The sequence below is a fragment of the Orycteropus afer genome, unplaced genomic scaffold (assembly GCF_000298275.1).
Source record: "Orycteropus afer afer isolate SDZICR_OR568_19922 unplaced genomic scaffold, OryAfe1.0 scaffold00896, whole genome shotgun sequence".
Taxonomy (NCBI): domain Eukaryota; kingdom Metazoa; phylum Chordata; class Mammalia; order Tubulidentata; family Orycteropodidae; genus Orycteropus; species Orycteropus afer.
This window is the reverse complement of record NW_006922483.1, coordinates 51,631-64,036: the sequence shown is the minus strand read 5'-3', so window position 1 is coordinate 64,036 and position 12,406 is coordinate 51,631. Positions and strand designations below refer to the sequence as shown.

The window sequence follows — 12,406 nt, the reverse complement described above, 5'->3', positions numbered from 1 at the left end:
CTTCTCCAGCCGCCTTCGCCCCTCCCTATTGTACATTCCAATAGCGCTTTGCTGTGGTTTGTGTTAGAACTCCGATCACATTGAACGGCAATTATCTGCCCACAAGGCTGTCTCCCTCACCAGACGGAGCTCCTGGAAGACAGGGGCTGAAGCCACCTCATCTCTCAACTTGTCCACTTATGCCTAAATACACAGTGTAGTTCTTGGTCCAGTAGCACTGGGCACCATCTGTCATTGACCTTCACTTGGAGAAGGCTTGCTAGTGGCCCAGCTGCCGTGTAGCTCATCACAGGAGACTGGCTCGGCATGGATGTGGCTGGAGGAGGCTGGATCTTCAGAGCCAGTAGCAGCTTCTCGTGACGTCAGCACGGAGGGGATGTGGTGACAGATAAGACTGTGAAGACACTGGATCCCACTGGCCGACACTGTCTCTACCAGGAGTTCACTAGCTCTCTACTTGGCCAATTGGCATTCAGCAAACCTCCTCAGATCTCATCCCGCCGAGAGGCAGAGGGGACCAGCGACTGCCATCAGGACCTCTCCAACGAGAAGCCAGGGAGCCGAGGGCAGATTCCCAATCACAGGAGTCACTGAGCATTCAGGGGATATGGGGCCAAGCTGGCATTGGGACCAGGGATTCATGGCAATGAAGTCTGAGGGAGATAGGACTCCTGGGGCCCCATAAGTAAAGAAGAAAAGATAGAAAGAGGTGAGGAGAAGGGGCACAGTAAGAGGAGGCGGGAGCAAAGAACCCCAGGGAAGAGGCAAGTAGGCATCAAAGGAAGCCAAGCACAAGGCTCTGGGCAGCAAAGTAACATCCGGAAAGCAAACGCGAGGTGGGTGACCTTTGTCACTGTTAGCTGCTGGTGAGCCACCTCGGACGGCTGGAGGCCTCGTGTACGGCAGAAACGGATGTTGCTCAGTTTTGTGGCATCGTCACAATCATTGGTGCGCCTTCGAGCCGAGGGGCCCGTCTTCAGCGCTGAACCGCACGATATGTTGTGGTGATCTTTTGCTAAGTGGATTGCCAGGCCTTCCTTCCTGGTCGCTCTGAGTCCAGAAGCTCCGCTGAACCCTGTCCGCCATGGGGGGCTCTGCTGGGGTTTGACAACCCGTGTCCTCCTCCGGTTCTCGGCCCGTATCTCTGTTCTGATCCAGCCTAAGCTTAGTCTCCTGTGCTCTCTTCTGCATGAAGGGCGCCCCAGTGAAGGTCCAAGTATGTCCTTGTTTCCCATCAGAGTTTTTTTGAACTCGGAAGAATAGGTCCAAAGGGCAGTACCACAGTGAGCCCCCAACTCCACTGTCTGCTCTGTCAGCGGGGCCGCTGGCAGAGCTCCGTGGGTAGGCTGTGGCTCCTGCCTGGAGCCTTGCAAGGGTGGAAGGCCCCGCATGCCCCGTCGCTTGCTGAATGCCTGTGCAGTGCATGATGGGTGGAATGCTCTAAAAACAATGCATGCCAACATGCCAGACTTTGTATTGTGTCTTTAAGACAAAATGACTTTGCAGACTCACCGAGCTCTCTTCCTCACAGGAGGTGTGCCCCTTGATGGTCGCGGCCTTGTGGAGTTATTTCTTGGATAACCAAACAGTGCCTCGTGCCTGTAGAAAGCAGCACGGTGCAGCCCTGGGTAAAAGTCAGGGGAGCCCAGGTTGCTAGGTCGGGCTCTGCCACTCAGTCTCATCTGTAGAGTGGGGGTCACCGCACCCACCTAGCTCCCAGGGTTGCTGTGAGGATCGAAGCCCAGGGTACATAGGTCCCCACATGGGCTGGTACTTCACAGCTGACTGGTGATTTTGACAGCCACTTTTTCCATCGATCCTCTCAGTGACCCTGCCCGCTCTTTGGATCCTCATTTTACAGATGAAGGAACTGAAGCTCAAAGAGGAGAAGTGACTTGGCCAAAGCCACATAGCTGCTAACGGTGAAGCCAGGGTCATGCAGAGTTTCTGTTCTCAAATTCATCTTCGAGTATCCCTGGACACGAACCTGGCTACTCAGTGCTATTGGCTTCTTGGCTCCTGTTCCTTAACTTCCCTCACGACTCCTCTTCCCTAAAACCTCGGCAGGTGCTCTGTGTGATGAATTAACCTGCTTTTGTTTTGTTCCTCCCTTCTCCCCTACTTTTTCTGGCCTCTAGAAGAAAACACCAGCAGCCCCGACGAAGAAAAGCAGCACTACGTTCAACATCGTGGGGACCACCTATCCCATCAGCCTGGCCAAGGATACTGAGTTCCCCACCATCTCCAAGGCTGCCACTCCCAGTGCTTCCTCAACCCCGACTATCATTGCTTCCCCCAAGGCCACCTATGTACCGGAAACCCCCACTGAAACTAAGACCTACAACAGTGTCAGCAAGGTTGACAAAATTTCCCGCATTATCTTTCCTGTGCTCTTTGCCATATTCAATCTGGTCTATTGGGCTACGTATGTCAACCGGGAGTCAGCTATCAAGGGCATGATCCGCAAACAGTAGATAGTGGTGGCAGCCCAGCAACCAGAGCACTGTCTTCCCTGTGAAGCATTCAGGCACCCAACCCCAGGGCTCCCCGTCATGTGTTTCAAGGTTGCTTGTTCTTTTTAACCCTCCACCAAGCTGTGACGCTCAAATGTATTTATGGATCTTAATGGAAAAAAACCTAATACCGCAAAGGGAGCATCCCTGTACCGTTGCTGAGTTTGCCCCCAGCAGAGCCAGACACTGCCATTTCTCCAGTTGCTCATCTTAGTCTGCCAGCCTCCCCCAGTGAGGGCACTGCATGTATCTCATTGCACTCTGCCCACTGTGGAAAGAACAGGATACCCCACTCCCTGGAGTGGGCCCTTGGCTGCTCAACGGGTCCAGATTGAGGAGAATTGTTGATTGGTCCACATCAGATGCTGCTGACTCACTAGGGAGCCAGGCTGGGCTCTTCCCTGGAGGCCTGCCTGCCATGTCCTCTGTCTAAAGCAGGGCCACTAGGTGTATGTGCTGATGGTGCAGACAGGAGCCAGTGCTAACCTCTGAATATGGCCCCCAACTTGATTAGTGACTTGGAGGTTAGTGGGTACAGTGGAGAGCCACCACTGGCCACCATGTATGACCACAACAGAGCTAACTGGACCAGGCTGGCACCAAGCTGAATGGTGCCCTGCTATGTCCAGCCCCAGAGGAAAAGAGCCCTCCTTGGTATATCTCTCCTCCAGGAAAGGCCTCGGCCCTCAATCTCTTTGCCTCCCTTGTAGCCAACTGAGCACTGTCTAATTTAGACTCATTGCCACCTGCCCCAAGCAATTTTATTATTAATGTCATTTAAACAACAACAAAAAGGGACAAAGAGAGAAAAATCCAGATCAAATGCTTACATGAGAATTTTAAAATGGATGAGATAGGAAAGTCACCTCCCTACCAGGGCAGCTAGTCAAAATACTAAAAGGGGCAAGATGTTTGTGGCTGGGGTGGTAGTTAGGGTTGGACGTCTGGCTCAAAAGATAGGGCTACTGGCAGGCGAAAGTCAAAAGCGTCGCTTCACACCTGCCACACCCCAAAGCCTAGACCAGGCCCAGGCACTTCGCTCCCACTGTTTCTGAAACGTCTGGTCCTCTGTTGATGCTGATTCTAGTAAGGATGAATTGGAGATCCATATCAATATCTCTAGTTGATTTTTGAGTCAACGAAATCATTCAACTTTATTATCAGTTTTGTAATAAGTTATTTACAAGCCAGTTGATCTCATTTATTCTCAATGTGAGTAAAAGGCACAGGCATAATTAGAAAGCTTTTATAAGGTAGATGAGCCGATTCCTGACGTTTGAATGACTTGCCAAGGCTCTTTACAACTGCACTCGAGAAGTATTATGCACCCCTGCCAACAGCCGAAATGAAGGCCGAACTGAGCATCCAGGGCCACCTTGACGTCAGGATTAGCACAATCTCACGGGGCCTGCTGGGTCCTGAGTGCAGTTAGATTGGACACCAAAAAGGGTTTTAGAAAGTCACACTCTGTCACTCAGTGAGACCACTTCTCATAGTTATGGCTCAAGTGTTTAAGATGGCAGCCCAGCCACTTTGGATCTGAATACCTACACTAGCTCAGAGTGGCCCAGAAACCCGAGGTCAAGCACAGATGGCACCCCAAGCAGATGCTCCCTCCTCACCTCCTGAATAAAGCTTCCAAGGGGTCTATCACTAGCTGCTGGTTGCCTTTTCATCCATCCTCCCCCATCCCCTGCTTCCTTGCCATTGCTGGGATGATGCATGCTAGTCCCGCTCTTCCTAAGACTGTGTCTGTAGGTAACTTCACAAATAGAAGAGTATAGTCTTGTGGATATGTGGGGATGGGGGGGTGGGATGGGGGGGGCTCTTCATGATTGTCCTAAGAAATTTAGAGTGGAAGCCTGACCTTTGCCTCTCTGTAGAAATTGTGTTTCCAAATGCTTTGGTGCAATGTTTAGCGGCTGTTTATTAAACTCTTTCTGAATTGTCATTGGGCTGGAGAACTCTCTTTGACTGCGCTTTACCTAACAAACTCCCAGGTGTACTGTGCCCTTGGCTCTCACCCCCATTCTCGTTCCACCACTGCTTTCCATTCCTTAGCACCATAAGAATCAACTCCAAGAAAAGTATCTCCAGAGCAGAGACCTGTTCCAATGACGCAGAATAGGACCAGTGGGAAAACACAGCTTTGTGGACTCAGGGCCCTCAGCACCTAAAGTAGCAGAGAAGGAAACAGCTCTGCTTCCTGTGCTGAACCCACCCACTCCCAGAAAATACAGAAAGGCATTTCCATTGGAATGCTAAAGGCTTTCTCTTTTCCATCAATTACTCTTTCCCTTAGGCTGTACTTGCCTTGTTGTCGTTGTTAGGTGCCTTGGAGTTGGCTCCAACTCATAGCGACCCTAGTACAACAGAAAGAAACACCGCCTGGCCCTGTGCCAGCCTCACAATCCTTGCTGTGTTTGAGCCCTTTGTAATGTTTGCGACTGTTTCTCCCCATTTTGAATTGTGCCCCATCAGCAAATGGAGGTCCCAAAAGCTTTATTCCATCCACGTCATTAAGGTCGACTCTACTTTAAAGAGGCAGCTCTTCCCCAGTCATATTTTGAGTGTCTTCCAACCCGAGGGGCTTATCTTCCGGCACTGTATCAGACGATGTTTTGCTGCTATTCATAAGGTTTTCAGTGGCCAGTTTTTTTTTTTTTTTTTCGGAAATGCATGGCCCCATCCTTTTTCCCAGTCTGTCTTAGTCTGGAAACTCCACTGAAACCTGTCCACCATGAGTGACCCTGCTGGTGTTTGAAATACCGGTGACACAGCCTCCACCCTCACAGCAACACACAAGCCACCACAGTACAACAGACTGACAGAGGAGTGGTGGGTAGTTTCCTTAGACAATAATTATTAGACAGAGTGGAAGTATGTGTCTGGTTGTTTCAACCATGTCTTAGGAAATGGACGACGGCCTCACATCTCCTACAGAGTAAGAACAAATCTTGGAAATAATCTCATGAGCTCTGCTCCTGAGGGATGGGAAGAACCTCCTTGGGAAAGCATTTCACACCACATGAAAGGTTTTCTTGTCTGTAACAGATACAGAGACTTGGACAATCTGACCCTAGAGACCTGTCCCCCACCCCTGTGATCATTTGATGGATGCCCTGCTGCTACAGCAATACTGCAGTCCCTTTCCAGTTCAGCCACACCCCAGAGTAGTCATATTAGGCAAGGTGGCAGCCTCCCAGGGTTGTTTCCTTAAGAACCTTCTGAAATGGCTTTGACCCTAAAAACCATTCCCCTAGTCTTAGGAGAAAGCTCAAACTGTTCCCATCAGGACTTCTGTACCTAGGCCCCTAGAGTTTGAAGCCTTGCTCCAGGCCGGGCCCAGTACCTCTGAACTCCAGTATATTATGGTTTTTAATGCATGAGGGAGGAGATCCCTAGAAGTTAATTGAGGGTTCCAGTCCAGAGGGTGCCAGTAGAGTAGCTAGTACATAAACCAAAACCAAAAACCAAACTCACTGCTGTCAAGTCAGATCCAACTCACAGCGACCCCTCCTTGGGTTTCCTCCTTATTATAGTATCTATACAGAAGTAGATTGCCCAACCTTCCTTCTGAGGAGTGGCTGGTGGGTTTGAACCACCAGCTTTCTGGTTAGCAGTCAAATGCCTTAGGCACTATGCCACCAGAGCTCGATATTTCTTGAATATTGAATGCTATTATAGATCAGGGATATGTGGGAGAAGATTTCTTCAGAGTGCTGTTGGAGAGGAGACTAGCCAAACCGTGATCAAAGGATATGAATGGAAAGAAACAGATGGCCGACTGAGCCCTCTAAAGCAGCTCCCAGAGCATGCTGGTACTAATAAGTGTGCTTTGCTTCAAGTAATTTTAAATAGCTTTCTCCTTGTCCTTTGGGCTTTTGAATCTGGAGGGTTCATTTAATGAACTACTAGTGATTCCTAATAATCTTCTTAGTGATAGAGTATTGAGGACAGGAGAGAAAGGCTTACCTGGGCATCAGTCTCCAAGCATAGCCCCCGGGCACATCCAGAGTGCATCTAGGTTGGGACACCCTTTGGAGGGCTCCCAAGTCTGGGCTTGGGAAGGAGACCCTCTGGAACTCCTCTGAATCCTTGAAAGATGTTCAGCAGGAGATGGAAGGAGTGGGTGGTAAGATGGAACAGGAAAGAAGCAATTGGGGGAATTTCTGTCAGTGGTCCTACAATTGGGGGCAGGGATTTCCTTTCTTGAGCCTCAATAGCTTCTAATTACACAAGGTCTCCTTAGCCTGGGGACACTGATCATGTGACCATCTACAGGGGTGAGGCTAAAGGCACCTGCCCTAGTTGACCTGAGCAAGCTGCTCCGGGCCTCCCGCCTTCCCAGACTACTTCCTAGTTCTGTCAGGGGACAACCTGGGTCTGTTCTGCCAACAATGTGATACTGTCGGAAAAGCACCAAGACTGGACACCTGGACTTTACCCAGGGCTCAATCCCATCACAGTCGTGTGATATTGGGCAAATGCCTCCCCTGGTCTGAGACTTGGTTTCCCCATTGGTAATCCAGAGCACTGATCAGAACCACTCGACCCCAAGTGTCCTGGGTCATCCCTACCATTTGCTTCTGCTCTCACCCCACCCCACCACAGGAGCATAAAACCCATCCTTTGGTTGCCCGTAACACAACTCAGATGGGTTGGCAACTTCCAAAACATTGATTAAACACCAAACTGTCTTAATTACGAAGCCTCTCTTAATTACCTACTGTTGCTATAACAAAAATATCAGAAAGCGCTGGCTTTAAAGAACAGAAATTTACTGTCTCACAGTTCTAGAGGCTTGAAGGCTGATTTTGTGGCATGGCTCTTGAGGGAAATCCTTCTTTGTCTGTTTCAGAATCTTGTAGCTGCCAGTCATCCTTGGAGTTCCTTAGTGGTCCTTGGCATCCCTTGATGTTCCTTGGTGTCTGTCTTCCCCCGTGTGCGTGTGCGTGTCTCTGGATTTGTTTTGCTCAGAAGTGATTAGGTTTAGGAGCCACCCTACGCTGCTAGGGTCTCATTAACATAACAACAGAATGCTCTTCTCTCCAAACAGGATCCCATCCACAGGCCCAGGGCCCAGGATTTCAGCACATGTTTTGGTAGGACATGTCCGATGAGCAACAGAGGCTGGATCTGGGAATGCAGGGGCCCAAGCTGTCAGATGTGGCAGTGACTTTCCTGCCCCCACTTGGGTGACACATTTACGTGGCGGGGTCTTGGGCGATGAGATGGAGAATTCTTAGCTATCCCGCTCTGGTCCTAAATGGAAGACGTTGAGGGAGTGTTGGTGCCGAGCAAGGGGCCCCCAGGGAAGCTGTGAGTGCACAGTGGGAACAAAACCTCTGTCCCCTTTGCTTTTACCTCCAAAGGTTCAGCTCAGAGGAGAACAGAGACTCTCAGAAGTCAATTCTCTGAACTTCTTGTGACCAAATCAGCAGACCACCTCGCCCTTCCCTTGTGTCCCAGGAGAAAGGGTGGCCTCCCTTGTGTCCCAGGCCAGCGCCTCCTTCATCCTTCATCTCTGCTCCTCTTCTTCAAGAGCTCTAATGTCATCTGCTCTCAGGGGAGCTGCTCGGCTGAGTCACCACTGCCCTTGTTACTTAAACCTAAAGGCATTTTTCAGTTATCTTACTTGACCTGTCAGCAGCATTTGACACTGTTGACAACTACTTTATTCTTGAAACTTTCTCTCTGGTTTCCATGACACTATAGTCTCTCGGGAGCCCTGCTTTTTTTCCCTGCCATCTTTCTCTTTCTCATGGGCTTCCTCGACAACTTCCCCCTTAAAGTCTGGGGCTCCCGACAGCATTCACTCTCCTCTCTTTTCACTCGACACACTCCCTGAGTGATCTCATCTGTACTGATGGCTTCACTCACTTTACACTCCAGTTGTTTTTTGTTGTATTACAAAGCACCCCAAAACTTGGTGTCTTAAAATAACAATTTATTATTCCTGTGGGTCAAGAATGTGGACAGGGCACAGCAGAGATGACTTGTCTCTGCTCAGAATGCCTGGGACCTCGGGGTGACTCAAACAGCAGGGGGTGACTCAAATGACTGGGGACTGGAACAGCTGGAAATGGAGGCTCTGCTTCCAAGCTCCATGTGGCCGAGGGTTCTGTGATGAGATGCAGGCTTATTAGTCACCTAGCTCTGGTTCTGTTCAGCGGGGTAAGAGTTTGGTCTCAAACTGAAAAGATGAAAGTTCTGAGTGGCAGACCAGGGAGAAGGTCCTTTACTCCCAGGCCTGGCAGCTCGGTGGGGAAGGCTGAAGGCCAGACTCATCACAGACTCTTGACTGGAGCATCCATCTATCGCCTTTCTTTATAACTTCACACAGCATGGCGACTGGGTTCCAGAAGAGAGCATCTCCAGAGAAGGCTCGTGGAGAATAAGCTTCCCAGAAGGGCCAGGTGGAAGCTGCATGGAGTTTTCTGTCCTTGCTCTGGAAGTCATGCAGCACACCTCGTCCTGCTTTCTGACGGTGGTCACTGAGTCACTGAGGCCAGCTCAGATTCAAGAGGAGGGACACCAATCCCATCTCTGTTGGGAGGATTGCCAAAGAATGAGCAGGCACGTATTAAAGCTGCCACATGTCCTTTATGCTGATGATGGCAAACTCTACACCTCCAGGGTAGTTGCTTCACATCAAATTTGACATGTTCAAAGCTGAACTCTTGCTTCCGCAACCCCCACAGTTCTGTCTTTCTCTTGGTCTTTCCTTTAGTCTAGCAATAAATTCAACAATCATTCACTCAGATCTCAGGCCAATAACCTAGGAGGTCACCCCCACATGCAGCCTAGTTAAATAGCTGCTAAACTCAGCCTCCAATTGGAATCTGGTATCAGACCCTCCCCCCGACTTCACTACCAGCACTCCGGTCCAAACCTCCGTCGGTCTCTCACCTGGATTACTGCAGAGCTACCTTTTCAGTTGTAAGCCAGACCATGCTACCATCAATCACGCCCCGCGGGCGCCTTCTTCTTCACATACCTGGCACTGAACTAATCATCTTTACCACAAGCTGGTTGCAAGTTTCACCTGCCCCTCCCCCTCCCCCTCCCCACTCACTCAAACCCGCCTCCAATATGGCTGCTGTCTTCCATGCCTCCTCTTCCTCAGTCCCAGTATCCAATCGATTTCCAGAGCTCCTAAATATCTCCCCGCTTGGCCCCTCTCCCTGCTTCCACTAGCATAATCCAGGGCCCGTCATCTCATACAGACGCTCACCCTGAGCTTGCTGGGCCCGCACTTGTCCTTCCCCTGACCCCTCTCAATGTGTCACCCTGACCCATCACTCCACTTCCATCACGAGCATCACCCACGCACCCTACTGCTTAACGTCCTTCCGTGGATCTCCACTGCTCAGAGGATGAGGCCTGGAGGCCTTGCCTGGCCCGTAAAGTGCCCCTTCTAAAGGGCCTGGCCTCTGCCTACCCTTCCGGCCCCATCTGAGGCCCTCTTCCCCTGCCATTCTCCCGCAGTCATGATGAACCTGCTCCGGGCTCCCGGAAAGCTTCACGCTCCCAGGGTGTGTCCCTTTCTTCTCGGCACACACTTTTCCTCCTGCTTGAGCATTCCCCCTTCTCCCTCCTGCCTCTCCTCCTCACCTGCATCACGTTTCGGGCAAGAACAGGCTAACTATTCAGGTCAAGGCACAGATCAGATGCTGGTTTTTTGTTTTTCTTTCTTTGTTTGTTTGTTTGTTTTGAGGAAGGCTTTCCTGGAGCTCAGGCTGGTCAGGGGCCACCCCTCTGAGCACCCCCAACCCTGAACACTCCCGGTCTCTTCCCATCTCTCTGCCATTAGGGTGTGCCCTCCTCAGAGTGCACCCCATAGCCATCTTTTTCTTGCAGAACCCTCCACACTTTGCACAGGGCTCGGGACTCACGCCAAGGAGGCCGTCAATAAGACAGTCACTGAATGAAGCCCTTTTGGTGTGTCACCTCACACACAGCTGACCCTGTTGGTATCTTGCAAACAACTGTATAAGATATGCACATAATGCAGAAGCCCCACCCCACAGGTGATACGCAAGCATATCTGCTCACCTGCTCCTGGCTGTCCCACCAACGTCCCAGACATCTGGATGCCAGGAGGTGCACCTCTAGACCCACATGCACACCCCAGCCCTCGAATGGCAGTGCCTCCTTCTCCCCCAGGGCTAATCGGCCCATCTCAGCCAGCCTCCCATTGCTGAATCAACTCCATAGAGGCACCAACTGCAAATGCTAGAGGAGTGAGATGGAACCTTGGCCAGCCTGTGGGACCGTCAGTGACTCATATGACACCCACTGAGCCTCAGTTTCATAATGAAACCCACCCCCAAGGGTTGCCATCAGCACTTAGCATGAAGACTGGCAGCCCGGAAGCGCTGAGTGAATGGAGGCACCAGTGTTAGTCTCCGCATTAGTGGCAGTCCCCCTCTTGCACACTCGTGCCCTTCATTGCCTCCATGTTCCTCTCTCAGGTCACTTAGGAGAGAGGGCTCCCCTCAGGCTTATGCATCCATTCGACAATCATTCCCTGAACCTTCCCATGTCCCAGGCACTCTGTGGTGTGTGAGTGTGGAGACATCAAGAGAGGGGAGGAAAGAGGAAACCCACATGCCTACTCCAGGTCAGGTGTTCAGTACACATGATTTGCTCTGGTACAACACCAGTTTCCCTCATCTCCCAAGTTCAGACTTTTTCCCCAGGAAGGGATTTTGTTACCAGAGAACAATCAAGATGAAATAAAAGAATTTTAAAAAAAGAAAGCCACAAATTTTCAGCCCGTGTTGGAGTGCCTCAAATTGCATGGAGGATTGTGATAATACCTTACCTATTGCTCGGATCTGATTACAGCTCGAGGGATAAACATGAGTGCAGCAGGCAGTATTTGCCCTGCCAGCACTGGGACTCTGGGGCTCCAGGAGCATTGCATTTCCCTCCCCCCAGGGCCTACTTTGCTATTGTTTGCACCCAAAATGCACCCTGCATATTCCTTCATGGAAAAAATGAAAGTGATTTCAGACTGTCTTGTACGAGGCACGATTGACTTCAGCTCTGATAAGCTTGGCTAGGATCCTGGATTCTCAGACCCAGAAAGGCCCTTCAAGATCACACAGCTCAAGCTCCTCATTACACAGGTGACTAGTTGAGTTCCCGGGAGGTGGAGGACCTATCTCAAGTCAGTGATAGTGTTGGATTGGTGGTGTAGTGGGTAAGGCACTTGGCTGCTAACCAGAAGGTTGGCAGTTCAAACCCACCAGCCACTCCATGGGAGGAAGGTGAGGCAATCTACTTCCATAAAGATTTACAGCCTTGCACCATCCGATCTGCAGCCTATATAACTATGAGACCAGAAGAACTAGATGGTGCCCGGCTACCACTGTCATCCACTTGGAAGGGGATCTATGTAGGAGATCCTTGATAGAGAGGGAGAACAATGTGGAACAAAACTCAAAATTATTTGGAGAAAAAAAAAAAGGTGGGGACCAGGTTTGCTGGTTTGATAGAGCCTGGTGGAACCACTGAGACTATGGCCCCTAGCTGCCCTTTAGGTCTGGAATTGAACCCACACCTGTGGTTTTCAGCCAAACAAAATACAGGCATATGAGTTAAACATTTACTTCAAGTAGATACACTCCTTGGAGAGAACAATCATGGGAGAAAGAAGGGCTGTATGCACAAGGAGACAGTTCAGGGGGCAGGAATGTATGAAGGGATGGACACTGGGAAGAGGTAACTATGGGGAGGAAGTGCAAGGGGAGCTGTTACATTGTGGTAAACTGTGGTCAATGACGTGAGACAAAGTATATGTGAACTGTTGTATGGAAAGTGAATTTGCCTTGTAAATCTTCACCCAAATCATAATTAAAAAAAAAAAAAAAAAAGATTTACAG

General features: G+C 50.3%; 1 protein-coding gene across 1 annotated transcript in view; it reads left to right on the top strand.

Moving 5' to 3' along the window:
- The window catches only part of GABRA3 (gamma-aminobutyric acid type A receptor subunit alpha3), a 226,732-nt gene extending 224,258 nt beyond the window's left edge, over window positions 1–2,474 (top strand). Inside the window, exon 9 of the mRNA XM_007958254.2 lies at window positions 2,139–2,474. Within this exon, the coding sequence (XP_007956445.1) occupies window positions 2,139–2,474 (336 nt within the window). The remainder of the gene's footprint in view (window positions 1–2,138) is intronic.
- The last annotated feature ends 9,932 nt before the right edge of the window (window positions 2,475–12,406 follow it).